At 41.1% G+C, this 12,163-nt stretch overlaps 1 protein-coding gene across 2 annotated transcripts in view; it reads left to right on the top strand.

The window, feature by feature from the left end:
• PLCG2 (phospholipase C gamma 2) overlaps positions 1-12,163 on the top strand; it is a 163,016-nt gene that overhangs the window by 108,176 nt on the left and 42,677 nt on the right. For both annotated transcript variants that reach the window (XM_020992634.2, XM_078149768.1), the window contains 6 exons: positions 2,399-2,503; positions 2,984-3,073; positions 4,356-4,531; positions 7,449-7,649; positions 8,721-8,840; positions 11,956-12,136. In XM_020992634.2, the coding sequence (XP_020848293.1) occupies positions 2,399-2,503; positions 2,984-3,073; positions 4,356-4,531; positions 7,449-7,649; positions 8,721-8,840; positions 11,956-12,136 (873 nt within the window). The remainder of the gene's footprint in view (positions 1-2,398; positions 2,504-2,983; positions 3,074-4,355; positions 4,532-7,448; positions 7,650-8,720; positions 8,841-11,955; positions 12,137-12,163) is intronic.

Below are 12,163 nucleotides of genomic sequence, written 5' to 3'. Positions count from 1 at the left end.
AGTACAAAGAATGAAAAAAATCTGTACTTGCAATGCATTTACAATCTAATGGGGGAGGTACAATAAGTACATATAAGATATATGCAACATAAGTAGGAAGTTTCTCTCTCTCTGTGTATATCTAAATATGTAGATATCTGTCATATATATGTGTATATTTGTATGTATATATACCTAAATAGGTATCTATGCATATTTAGATATATAGATATCTATAACTATCTAGATATGTAGAAATCTCTATCTATCTATCTATCTGTCTATCTATCTATCTTGTTGCTGTTCAGTTGTGTCTGACTTTTCATGATACTAAGCTTGGGTTTTTCTTGGCAAAGATGCTAGAGTGGTTTGCCATTTCCTTCTACAGTGGATTAAAGCAAACAGAAGTCAAGTTATATGCTTAGGGTCACACAGTAAGTGTCTGAGGCTGAATTTGAACTCAATTCTTCCTGACTCCAGGCCCAGGACACTTATGCACCGAGCCACCCAGCTGCCTCCTAGGCAAATGGAGTCAAGTGACTTGTCCAAAATCACACAGCTTATAAGTGTTTGAGGCCAGAATTGAACTCAGGAAGAGTGAAGGGGTAGGCCATGGGACTTAAAGAGATTGGGGAAATGGGACAGAAGGGAGTTTGAGGGAATATCTACATGGATATTAAAGTCCCCTAGTATAAAGACAGGAGCTGGGGAGGAGAGGAAGATGTTGAACCAGGTGCTGAAGACCTTGAGAAAGGAGAGAGAATAGGTCCTCTGAGGGTGAATATACTGAAGCTGCCATGATTTTAATTGGGTAAACTTCAAAGAGGAGAGATTACTGAGTGAAAGAAGCAAAGAGAGAATCTGGAAGTGACAGCGGGGAGCAAGGGGTATTTTGACTCTCCTTCTAAAACCAGTATGACTACATTTGTTTGAAAAAAAAAAGGTCTAGTTTGTAAACATTTATAAAAGGAAACCTTTATCAAGAACAGCTTATGTCAAAGTAATCTCACTTCCTTTTTTTTTTTTGTTTGGTGAGGCAGTTGGGGTTAAGTGACTTATCCAGAGTCACACAGCTAGTGAGCGTTATGTGTCTGAGGTTGGATTTGAAATCAGGTCCTCCAGACTTCACGGCTGGTGCTCTACCCACTGTGCCACCTAACTGGCTCCCTCCTTTTTTTTTTTAAACAGGGTTGATAGACTGATGGATAAGGATAATACTGTAGCTCTAGTTTGTCTAGATTTCAGCGGTATCGAAGACAGAATCTATCTTGCTTGTCTTGTGGACCAGATAGAGAGATAGGAACAGTAGATTCAGAGTTCGTTGGTTGATTGGATGGGTGGTTGCCATTAATGCAGTAGCGTCAACTTGGAAGGAGAATGTTACTTAGGGAGGGTATATCCTTGGCTCCGAGTAGTTTATAATTCTTGTCAGTGAGTCAGATTAAGGCATAGAAGCCATGCTTATTCACTTTGTAGATGAAACAGAACTGGGAAGGATAGTTAGCATGCTGGATGATGATAGTATTTATATAGTCTTTTAAGGTTTGCAAAGTGCTTTACGTATTTTATCTCATTTGATCCTCACAATGATTTTGTGAGGTAAGTACTATTATCTCCCTTTTACAGATGTGGAAAGTAAGGCTGAGAGGTTAAGTGACTTGCCCAGAGTCACACAGCTAGTGAATGTCTGAGGCAAGATTTAAACTCAGGTCTTCCTGACTCCAGGTAGCACTCTCTCCACTGCACCACTCACTACCTTATGACCCCGGGTCATAAGATGACAGAATCTTTAGGATCCCAAAAGATCTAGTTATATTAGACCCATGGACTGCATGTAGTGTATTGTTCCTCCCAGAGCTCAATGGGGAGGAGCACTACAGTAATAAGATGAAATTTAATCTAGATAAATGGAAGCCTTATGTTCAGATTCAAAAAAATAATTTTTACATGTTCAAGTTGTCCAAGGATAGAAATTCAACTGAAAAGGACCTCACTGTTTTAGTGGATTGGCAGATAATGTAAGTTAACAGTGTGTTCTAGCAGCCAAAAAAAGGTAATATAATCCTAAAAACAGTCCAGTGTTCTGGGCTAGAGAGGTAGTGGTTCCACTATACTTACCTGCCCTGGTCTGTTCATATCTAGAGTACCGTGTTCAATATGTGTTGACATTTTCCTTTGCTTTTGTTTCTGTTGCTTCATGTGTGTATGTTGTGGGGTGGGGAGGGGGTTGGTTTGGTAGTCTTCCCAAGCATTTTGTTTGCTCTTCTTGGGCAATGGAAGCTCAAGAGTCCTTTGCTCTTCTTACTTTGCTCTTAGCATCCAAAAGAGTTTTTGCACTTGGCAACGTGATAGTAATTATTTACTGGCTGATAGGGAAGAAAGGTTCCAAGAGAAAAACTTTCATTGTATTTCACTTTAGCACAAGAAGCTGGGTCCCAGAGGAGATGTGGACATCAACATTGAAGACAAGAAGGAGGAAAAAAAGCAGCAAGGGGAATTGTACATGTGGGATACCATTGATCAGGTAAGACCCAGTCCTGCAAGTCTGAATGTCGCTCCCCATGGTGCTGAAAATGTTATTGGCAGGCACAAGCAGGAGGGCTTTAGAACAAAAAGAAATAAAATGAAAACTTCTCTTCCTTTTCCATAACTATGCATTGTTTTCATTATGGTTGTTAGAAACCTGAAGGAAGAGCAGAGGTCTGAGAGCTGTGCAGTCACAAAATGCAGGGCAGGGGCATCCAGTCTGGATGCTGGAAACATCTGGAGAAAAGGATTATGCCCATGTTATAGTCTGAATAGGAGGGAATGAGCTGATTAGCATGGGGAAATGAGAATGCTTGCTTCTTTAGGCACAACAATTTTAGGAAAAAATTGTGGAAGACATTTTTGTGTGAGCAGTGTCCAAGGAGGACACTGGGAGCTGAGGCTCCCAGCTGCTGTTGCCATACCAGCTTAGGTTTCTTGTTTATGAAGGCTAACTAATTCTGGTCTTGTGTTGCAGAAGTGGTATCGCCACTATTGTGCCATAGCCGATGAGAAGCTGTCCTTCAGTGATGTTATAGAACAGAACGCAGAGGAGGATTCAGTAAAGGTACGGGAAATGGTGGGTTTTCCTACAAACCTGAATAAGGAAGGGGACCCACCTTCCCAGTTCTCTCTCTGGCCCCTCTTTGTTCTGTCTGGGTAGTTTGGTGACACAGTGGATAGAGCTCTGGCCCTAGAGTCAGGGAGACCTGAGTTAAAATTTGGCCTCAAAAACTTATTAATCATATGACCCTGGGCAAGTCACTTAACCTCGCTTTGCTTCAGTTTCCTCATCTGTAAAATGGGGTAATAATGGCACCTACCTCTCAGGGTTGTTGTGAAGGTCAAATGAGATAATAATTGCAAAGCACTTAGCACAATGCCTGGTATATAGTAAGCCCTGTATGAAGTGTTAGTTATTATCATCATCATCGTCATCATTTCTCTGTTTTTTGAGGGCAGTAACAATAGACTTCTGAGCATCAAAGTAGAGGAGCTCAGGATGGACAGGGAGGGCCTGAGTCACTTCTGTGTCACTAAAGAGATCCATCAGCTTTAGGACAATATCACTGCCCTTATCTTTCTTACCTATTTCACAACCTTTTCAAACAAAACCAGAAATTCTTGTTTTTACACTCGAGTCCTGAATAGCCTTTCTCCTGCTTTGCTGGACTTCCCATTGTTGTCACTAGGTGGGGGTGTCCTCATGGTGAATTAAATAAAGCAGTCTGCTTTTGCTCAGTATCATAATCCTCATTCTTCCTAGCTCAGGTGATTGTGGTAGCTGAGCCACTGTTTATGCCCCAGGTTTTTTTTTTTTCTCCATAAGCTTCCAGCCCCATAACAAGGGACTTAACCATGAACTACGGGAGAGCCCCAAGGTCCTGCTTCTTCAGGCAGAACCCCAACCATGTACCCAGAGAGGATTCAACCCCAGGGCCTGGTAGAGTGAGCACGGCTTGTATTTGTTGAATTACTTTGAGTGTAATTGAAAATTGTACACTGAGACAAGAGATTGCAGGTAGCAATAGCTCTGGGGGAGAGGTTGGCTTGTTTGACTGGCAGGCTGTATTCCTAGAGCCAGACAGCATAGAGAAGGCAAAAACAAATGTATTTGTGTCCAGGGAGCATCAGCCACACATCAGCCTGAGGAAAGCAGCTGGGCCCCAGCCATTAGGTGATAGACCGGCTTAACAGGCATTTTGTTAACTTAGACAACAAAGGGTGCTAAGCACAGCACCTTTCCAAGGTAACCCTGTGGAGATGAAGGCCATGTTTTCACTTTGGAGTCACATAAAAAGTTCTCTGGCCTGGAAGCCACTGTAACTTGACCTCATTTTATGATCTAGGATGTAGCACAGACTGACCTGCATTTTGGTGAGAAGTGGTTTCATAAGAGGATGGAGAAGAGGACCAGTGCTGAGAAACTGCTACAGGAATACTGTGCTGAAACTGGGGGCAAGGATGGAACCTTCTTAGTCCGTGAAAGTGAAACTTTCCCCAACGACTACACACTGTCCTTCTGGTATTTCATTTACTTTATTCATTTAGCTGGTATTCTTTGAACATTTTCTCTGTGCAGTGCCAAGTTTGGGCTAGGGCCTGTTAGGGGTAGAGAGATGAATAAGAGGTGCTTTCTGCCCTCCATGAACTTAAAATATAGTTGAATTTATTTTCTTTAGGAATTTTCATAATTGCAGGCCCATAATTATCCCAAAAGGCAGCAAGTACAGTGAGTAGAGTGAGTGAGGATTTGGGTTCAAATCCCACCCCTGACACATACTGTCTTTGTGACTCTGGGAAAGTCACTTCATCTCTGAAGACCCAGGCAACTTTCTCATTCTCTAAGTAGCAGAGCAGTTGGAGGTTTTCATTGGTAGAGGGAGTTTCCTCACTGGGAATTTCCTGTGCCAATGAAATCACAGGTCCAATTAAACAAAACAAAACAACCACATCTTTCAGCTCCATGTTTCAACAGACCAATGGTTCAGCACTGCCAATAAAGTTCTCAAAGTCACTTTCCTTGTTTGTCATCACTCCCTTTTCTACCAGTGTTCCAGCCAACAGTCAGAATAATAATATCCCTTCGTCAAGGTTTTATTTCCTGGCAGTCCCCTTCGAGTTGCAGTCTTGAGGAATGAGCACACTGCCTAAAAGTGAGGACTTACTATACTCCCCTGACCAAAGCTATGGAGACACAAAGGGGAATTTTGCTATTGTATACAAGTTAAATTTCCTTTGATCATAAGATCATAAATCTATGAATTTTGCAGAATTATTCAGTTCATTTCAGCAAACATTTATTTATTTATATCTGTTTATTTTTGGTGAGGCAATTGGGGGTAAGTGACTTGCCTGGGGTCACACAGCTAGTAAGTGTTATGTGTCTGAGGCCAGATTTGAACCCAGGTCCTCTTGACTCCAGGGCCAGCGCTCTATCCACTGCACCACCTAGCTGCCCCCTCAGCAAATATTTATTAAAGGCCTACTATGCATGTGGCACTGGGGTAGCTGGGGATAAGACAAAACATTTAAAAAGTTCCTACTGTTCCTGTCCCTTGGAGGATGTGACAAGTCCACAGATAAAGTAAATATGAGGTACTTTGAGAAGGGAGAAAGCCTGCTCAGAAACCTTGTTATCTAATCAGGTGGAAGTATGGATGCCCTTGGATGTTGGTTTTGGATCTGGAAGACAAGGCCTGATCTGCAGAGGAGAGATTGAATCCCTTTGCTTAGTAAATAAAATGACTGGGCCATCGCCAGTTGTCCTGTCCTATGTCTTACCACTGGCCTCTGATGACTCTGAAGGAGAGAGTGAGGCTGATGACTCTGCACAGCCCTGTCCTCAGTTAAATCCAATTCACTTGCAAGTCAGGACATCACCCTCCTGAGGTCATTGGTCCTCTTCGAGAATGAAGGATGAACAAAAACAATTGATAAAATGAGGAGTAGGTAGAAGTGCTAGGACAGTTAACACAGCTGTGTTAGGCTCTGTAGTTTTCACTGTCGTGTAGTCTTGTCTCACTTACTATGAATCCAGCTGTACAGAAAGATATCTTATTCATTCTTGCATGCATTATTTTTTCCTTGTTCATTCATTCATTTTAGGACCCAACCTGCGATTTCATTTAGGGAATTCTCAGTGAAGAAACATCTTCTCCCAAAGCAAGTTAGCTCCTGCTCTGCAACTTACAATTTAGGAGAGTTGCTGATCTAGTTATGTGTGGGTAGCTAAATACATACTTCTACACACACACACACACACACACACACACACACACACACACACACACACACACATATTTAATCAGAATGTTTAACTTTTTTATGTCATGGAGTCCTTTGATAGTCTGGTGAAGCTGATAAACCTGTTCTCAGAATGATATTGAATACATAAGATAAATATACCTAGGAAACAAATTATATTGAAGTATAGTTATCAAAATGTTTTGAAAAGTCCATGGGCCCCAGGTTAAGAACTCTGAGTGTATATGTATGTCTATATGTGTACATATTTGTGTGTTCTATTTGAGTGTATATATGGAGCAGCTTGGTGGCATAGTGGTTAGAGCAGGGCCTAGAGTCAGGAAAATCTGAGTTTAAATCTGGCTTCAGATACTTATTATCTGTGTGACCCTGGGCAAGTTACTTAACCCTGTTTGCCTCAGTTTCCTCATCTGTAAAATGAGCTGGAGAAGGAAATGGCAAAACACTCCAGAATCTTTGCCAAGAAAATCCCAAATGAGGTCATGAAGAGTAGGACACAACTGAAGTGACTGAACAACAATAGATATAGATGTTTATGTATATCTGTATACATACACACAAACGTTAGAAGCAGCATAGCATACTAGACAGAATGCCTTGAAGTCAGGAAGATCTGGCTTTAGATTCCATCTTGCTAGCCTGGTGACCCTGAGCAAGTCATTTAGCACTGTGTGTTTTAGCTAACTCCCTATTTAATCTACTAAGTCATAGATGAATTAAGATTTGCTTTGGTGAAGGGAGTTCCTACACTAGTTTTTCCAAGGTGATGAAATCACAGCCTTGTAGGTTCATGCAATCAATCAATAAACATTTACTTAAGCACTTATGTGCCAAGTACTCATTCTCTCAGAGGAGTCAATATATACAAATAGATGTCTATACGATACACACACACACACACACACACACACACACACACACACACACATACACACTATATATATATGTGCATATGTGTGTATGTATGTGTATACACACATATAAGTATATATATGTATATATGAATGTATTAACAGGGTGGCATAGGGGCAGAGTACCATACCTATACTTGTTTGGGTAGAATTAATTCATTTGGAGTCTCCTTTGATTTTTTTCAAAAGTAGGTTTTCCTTTTTGGATGGAAGGGCAGCCTTGAAAGTGATGTGGCTTGACAGATACACCCCTTCCCTTTTCAGGAGATCAGGCAGAGTCCAGCACTGTCGAATACGGTCGACTCTTGAGGGAGGAGCCATGAAGTATTATTTAACTGACAACCTCATGTTCAACAGCATCTATGACTTGATCCAACACTACCGAGAAGCCCACCTGAGATGTGCTGAATTTGAGCTTCGTCTGACAGACCCAGTGCCCAACCCCAATCCTCATGAATCAAAAGCGTATGTCTGGCAATGTGCTCTGGCTATGTGCTCAAAAGCATGTGTGCTCTGTGGGGTTTCCATGTTGGGCTTAGTTACAGCCTCCTGGGGTGGTGGAGCTCCAGAAATGTGTGCATGCAGATGTCTCATCCCATCAATAAACAGATGTGGGGTGTGGAAAGAAGCACATAGAGAGTAAGGCAAATGGTGGAGCCAGGCAAGCTCAATACTGGTCATCCAAGGCTGCTCAAGAACCTTTGTTGCTCCTTTAAATTCATGCAGAGGGACATAATGCTCTCTTAGCATCCACCTAATGGTTTCCAAATGCTTTACTTTTCTCTCTTACAGACAAAACAACATGGGGTTTGGTTTCCAGAGGTTAATTATGGCATGGAAACATTTCCTCTTAACAGAATTCCTTGCTCTTCTCTCTGAAAATGAAAAAATTCAAAGTCTTTCCCTTAGTTTTTATCCATACATTGAACCAAAGATTGGTCCTGCCTTCTGATGTTGAGAATGGAGGAAAATAAACCTTAAACAAAGAGTCATCCCTCTGCTAAAATTCAGGTTACCAAGCAGCTCATGTTGGATAATCCCTCTTGTTTTTAAAACTATTCCCGCATTCCCTTGTGGGTTCTTTCTTTTTTTGCCTTCCTTTGCTTTCCTTCTTTAAACACATACATATACACACACATACACGCATGAAAACAACCAAATCCTTCTGGCTGTGCCCTTTGCCTTATGTTTTTCAGGACAGAAGCTGCAGCTAATGTGCCATTCTGTGATAACCAGCATGGCAGTTCTGGGCTGTATTGTTTTGTAATGATAAGCTGATTTATTCTGTGTTGCTTTAAGCAGACAAGCCATGCTGATGTTTTACCCAAGAATTTGATATGTTGCTGTATTCTTTTCCCTAAACTGCTGTCATATGAGGCAAGATGGGGAAATCTAATACATAATTTATATGGTAATTTCTGAGACTATAATTTAGGAAACACCGCCACCAGTTACTCTGGCTGACTGGCAAGTTGACAAGCTTTAGAATCTCTTGTCTATTTTTCTCCCCCACCCACCCCCCATGCCATACTGCAGTTGGTACTATGATAGCCTGAGCAGAGGAGAAGCCGAAGACATGTTGATGAGAATTCCCCGAGATGGAGCCTTCCTCATTAGGAAAAGAGAAGGGGGAGATGCATACGCCATTACTTTCAGGTAAGTATATGGGCAAACCCATATATAGTGAACAGCTCGTTGGGAGGTTAAGTGAGCAAAAGTCATGGAGTCTTCTAGGGGTCATTAAATAGGACTTATATCTTCAGTGGATTCCCCTTGGCTTTCTTGGACACTTTATGTGAAAAGAGTGAATTTTTATGAAGTCTTCCCCATGAAAACCCACAAAACTTTATAGGTAATTCTCCCTGTAATTCTTAGAGAACAGAGAATCTTTCCTATTGGTATTCTCTAACTTGTGTTGGAGAAAAGGAGTGAGTTTTAAAGGTTATCTGGCCTCTGACTGCCAAGATCTCTCAACCTTTGACGCAGGCATGCTTCAGAAAATAGGGAGGAGTTCAGAAGGTATTGTAGTCATCACTGACCAACCCTTTGGCACAATGTACTATGTGCCTAAAATCTCAAGCTGCTTGCGACACAGCTATTATGCATAAGATTTTACTTAGAACATGGGTAAAGGACAAAAACAGACACTCAGGACAAGCCATTTTTGCAATAGGAGTCTCCAAAATGCACATTGCTCTTCCCCAAAGTAATCTCACCTGACTCTCATGCTCTCCCTTCACATACCACATTACATGGGTCAACCCAATACTAGTCTAAAAGTTTGAGTTCTCCCTGTTTTTCTCTGCTGCCTGCAGGGAGCTTTACAGTGAGAGAGAAGCTGGTTCCTTTCTTAAGACTACTAACGGTTATCTGCTACTTTCTTAAGAAACTGATAATTAAGATTAAAAGAGAGATGTTGATATAGTTTAATACTATACAATTGTATCTTTGTTAGAAGCTTATTATCTGGCAGTTCAGTGTTTCATAGCACAGTCAAAGTAAGATCCATAATGGTAACCCCAAAGGCCTGATATGTAACTACAGTGCCTCTTTCATCCTCAAAGAAAGAGAAAATTATTGACATTGTTGAGGTGTAATTTATTGTATTCTGATTCTCTGCAAGTGGTGGACATATGTGTATATGCCCTTTGTTGTGAGTTCTTATTGTCCTCGACCCTTCCATTCCCCATTGGTGTAGGGGAGCTGAGCTTATCATTACCTTCCAGGGACTATTTGGATATATTTGTTCAGGGTCTTTGGTTAGATCCTTTTGAGTTTTCTGGAGGCTTGGAAAGAGGAGGTGTTACAAAGTAGATCTTGACTTATAGACACCATATTTTTTACTATGTGTGATCTTAGAAATGTGGTCATCTCTCCAGTTATACACACTGAAGCCCATCCATTCCTTTTCATACTGTAGTCCATGGTTTCCCACAAACATTCCAAAGATATTCTATCTGGTGGAGCCCTTCCTCAAGACCTTTTTTTATTTCGTAGGATTTACTTCTGTTATCCTTTAATTTTCATTATATGAATGGCCCTTATTCTTTTATACTCATACATTTTCCTGGTTGATGTCATTTGTGTAGTTCATTGGAATATGCTGTAGCTTGCTTACCCCCACATTTACCCTTTGGGTCACACGTGATTCTGATTCTTCAGAGATTGTAGCGATCCATGATTTGTAACTATATTTGAGCATATTGGAATGCAAAAGATGGGTTTTTTCACTAGGGATCTCAGCTTGGGATTACTGAAGTCACTGTATGATTTCCCAGATGAAATCCATCTCACTGCCTTTCATTAGACACCATTGTCTAATAATAGTACCTTATATATTATAGAATCTCAAAGTTGGAAGTTATCTCAGGGGCCTTTTAGTCCAATGCATACCTGAAAAGAATTCTTATCTATAACACACTGGCCAAATGGTAGACCTCTAAGTGAGAGGAACTCACTACCTTCTGAGGCACCCAATTTATAATTAGAAAACACAGTCATATCCATTATCTTTCATTGGATGCTCACAGTGACCTTTTGTAGGGCAAGTGTCATTATTCCTTTCATTTTACAGATGAGGAAACTTACACTGATAGAGGTGAGGTAATTTGCCTAATGGTGACCCCGCTGGCACAAGTTTTGGCCCGTGGAGAATGAGCTGGTGAAGGGAAAGGGAACAGGAAGGAAACCAGAAATTTCAGGGTGGTTCCACCCTCCTTTTTTCCCTATTGCTCTGGAAAGCTATTCAATCAGTTTTCTTTGTCTTTGATATAGTGAACTGGGACCCTCCTGTATGTAAGACCTAGTGAAATTAGTTTTTTGTGGTATTGTTTTCTATTTTTGAGGCTATTTATTTTTTCCTGGAAGATAGATTTTTATAACTTTTATTTTCTCCTGTTGATGTTGGGTAAAGGAACTTGGGGAAATGAAGTTTGGGAGAAGTTATGAGTGGTAGTTCTCATTTCAGAGAAAATTGTGTACAATTTTAATGCATATTGACTTGATGAAATTCTGAGGTTTGATGACTTCAGAGGCAGTATGGTATGATGAAAAGACCTCTGGAGTCTGAAGGTGACCCAGTTGAGTTCTGGCTCTGACACTTAGCTGTGGGACAAGGGGCAGGTCTTTAATATGTTCTTGGCCCCTTCATCTATAAAAGAGGTTAATAATACTTAGATTATTCTTTAGCTAACATTTATATCATGCCTTGTTACAACTACTGTTATTTGGCAATTTTCTCATGTGGATCCGGAATTTTTGTAGTGAAACTTTTATTTTATTTTTTAAGGGAGATTGATGGTTATGGTTAGATCTCTTAGGAATTGTCTCACTACTCTGATGGATCACATATCTTAGGTTTAGAACCCCAAGGGAACTCATAAACCATCTGGTTGCCCCAGATGAAGAAACTGAGGCCCAGGGAGGGTTAAATGACTTGCCCAGTGTCATACAGCTTAAGTGGCATGGTTGGGATTCGAACTCAGATCATCCAACTCCAAATCCAGCCTTCCTTCCATGCGCCATGCTGCCTTTCATAGTTTACTTGTTGGGAACCATTGTGAGAAAGTTCCAGGAATTCACTTCCTTTTTCTGAGGCCTGGTCTCTTCATGTTGATTCTTCTTGCCCAGGGATATGTTCTGGAACCACTGATGGATGGTGAAACTCCAAGTCTTAAAGTGTTGGTTGGGGGAAGGGAGGATGTTTTGGGCTCTGCAGCTGTTGTGGAAGTTATAACTATGTTTACCTCCCTGTGAAATCCTGTCTCTCCAGAGCCAAGGGAAAAGTGAAACATTGCCGGATTAACAAGGATGGACACCACTTTGTGCTGGGGACGTCTGCTTACTTTGAAAGTTTGGTGGAATTGGTCAGCTACTATGAAAAGCATGCACTTTACAGGAAAATGAGACTGCGCTATCCTGTGACTCCAGAGTTGCTGGAGCGTTACAACACCGTGAGTAATCCTCTTTTCTGGGATTAA

The sequence above is a fragment of the Phascolarctos cinereus genome, unplaced genomic scaffold (assembly GCF_003287225.1).
Source record: "Phascolarctos cinereus isolate Bilbo 61053 unplaced genomic scaffold, phaCin_HiC Scaffold_2;HRSCAF=192, whole genome shotgun sequence".
Classification (NCBI taxonomy): Eukaryota; Metazoa; Chordata; class Mammalia; order Diprotodontia; family Phascolarctidae; genus Phascolarctos; species Phascolarctos cinereus.
Note: the sequence above shows the minus strand (reverse complement) of the source record. Positions and strands in the feature narration are given on the sequence as shown.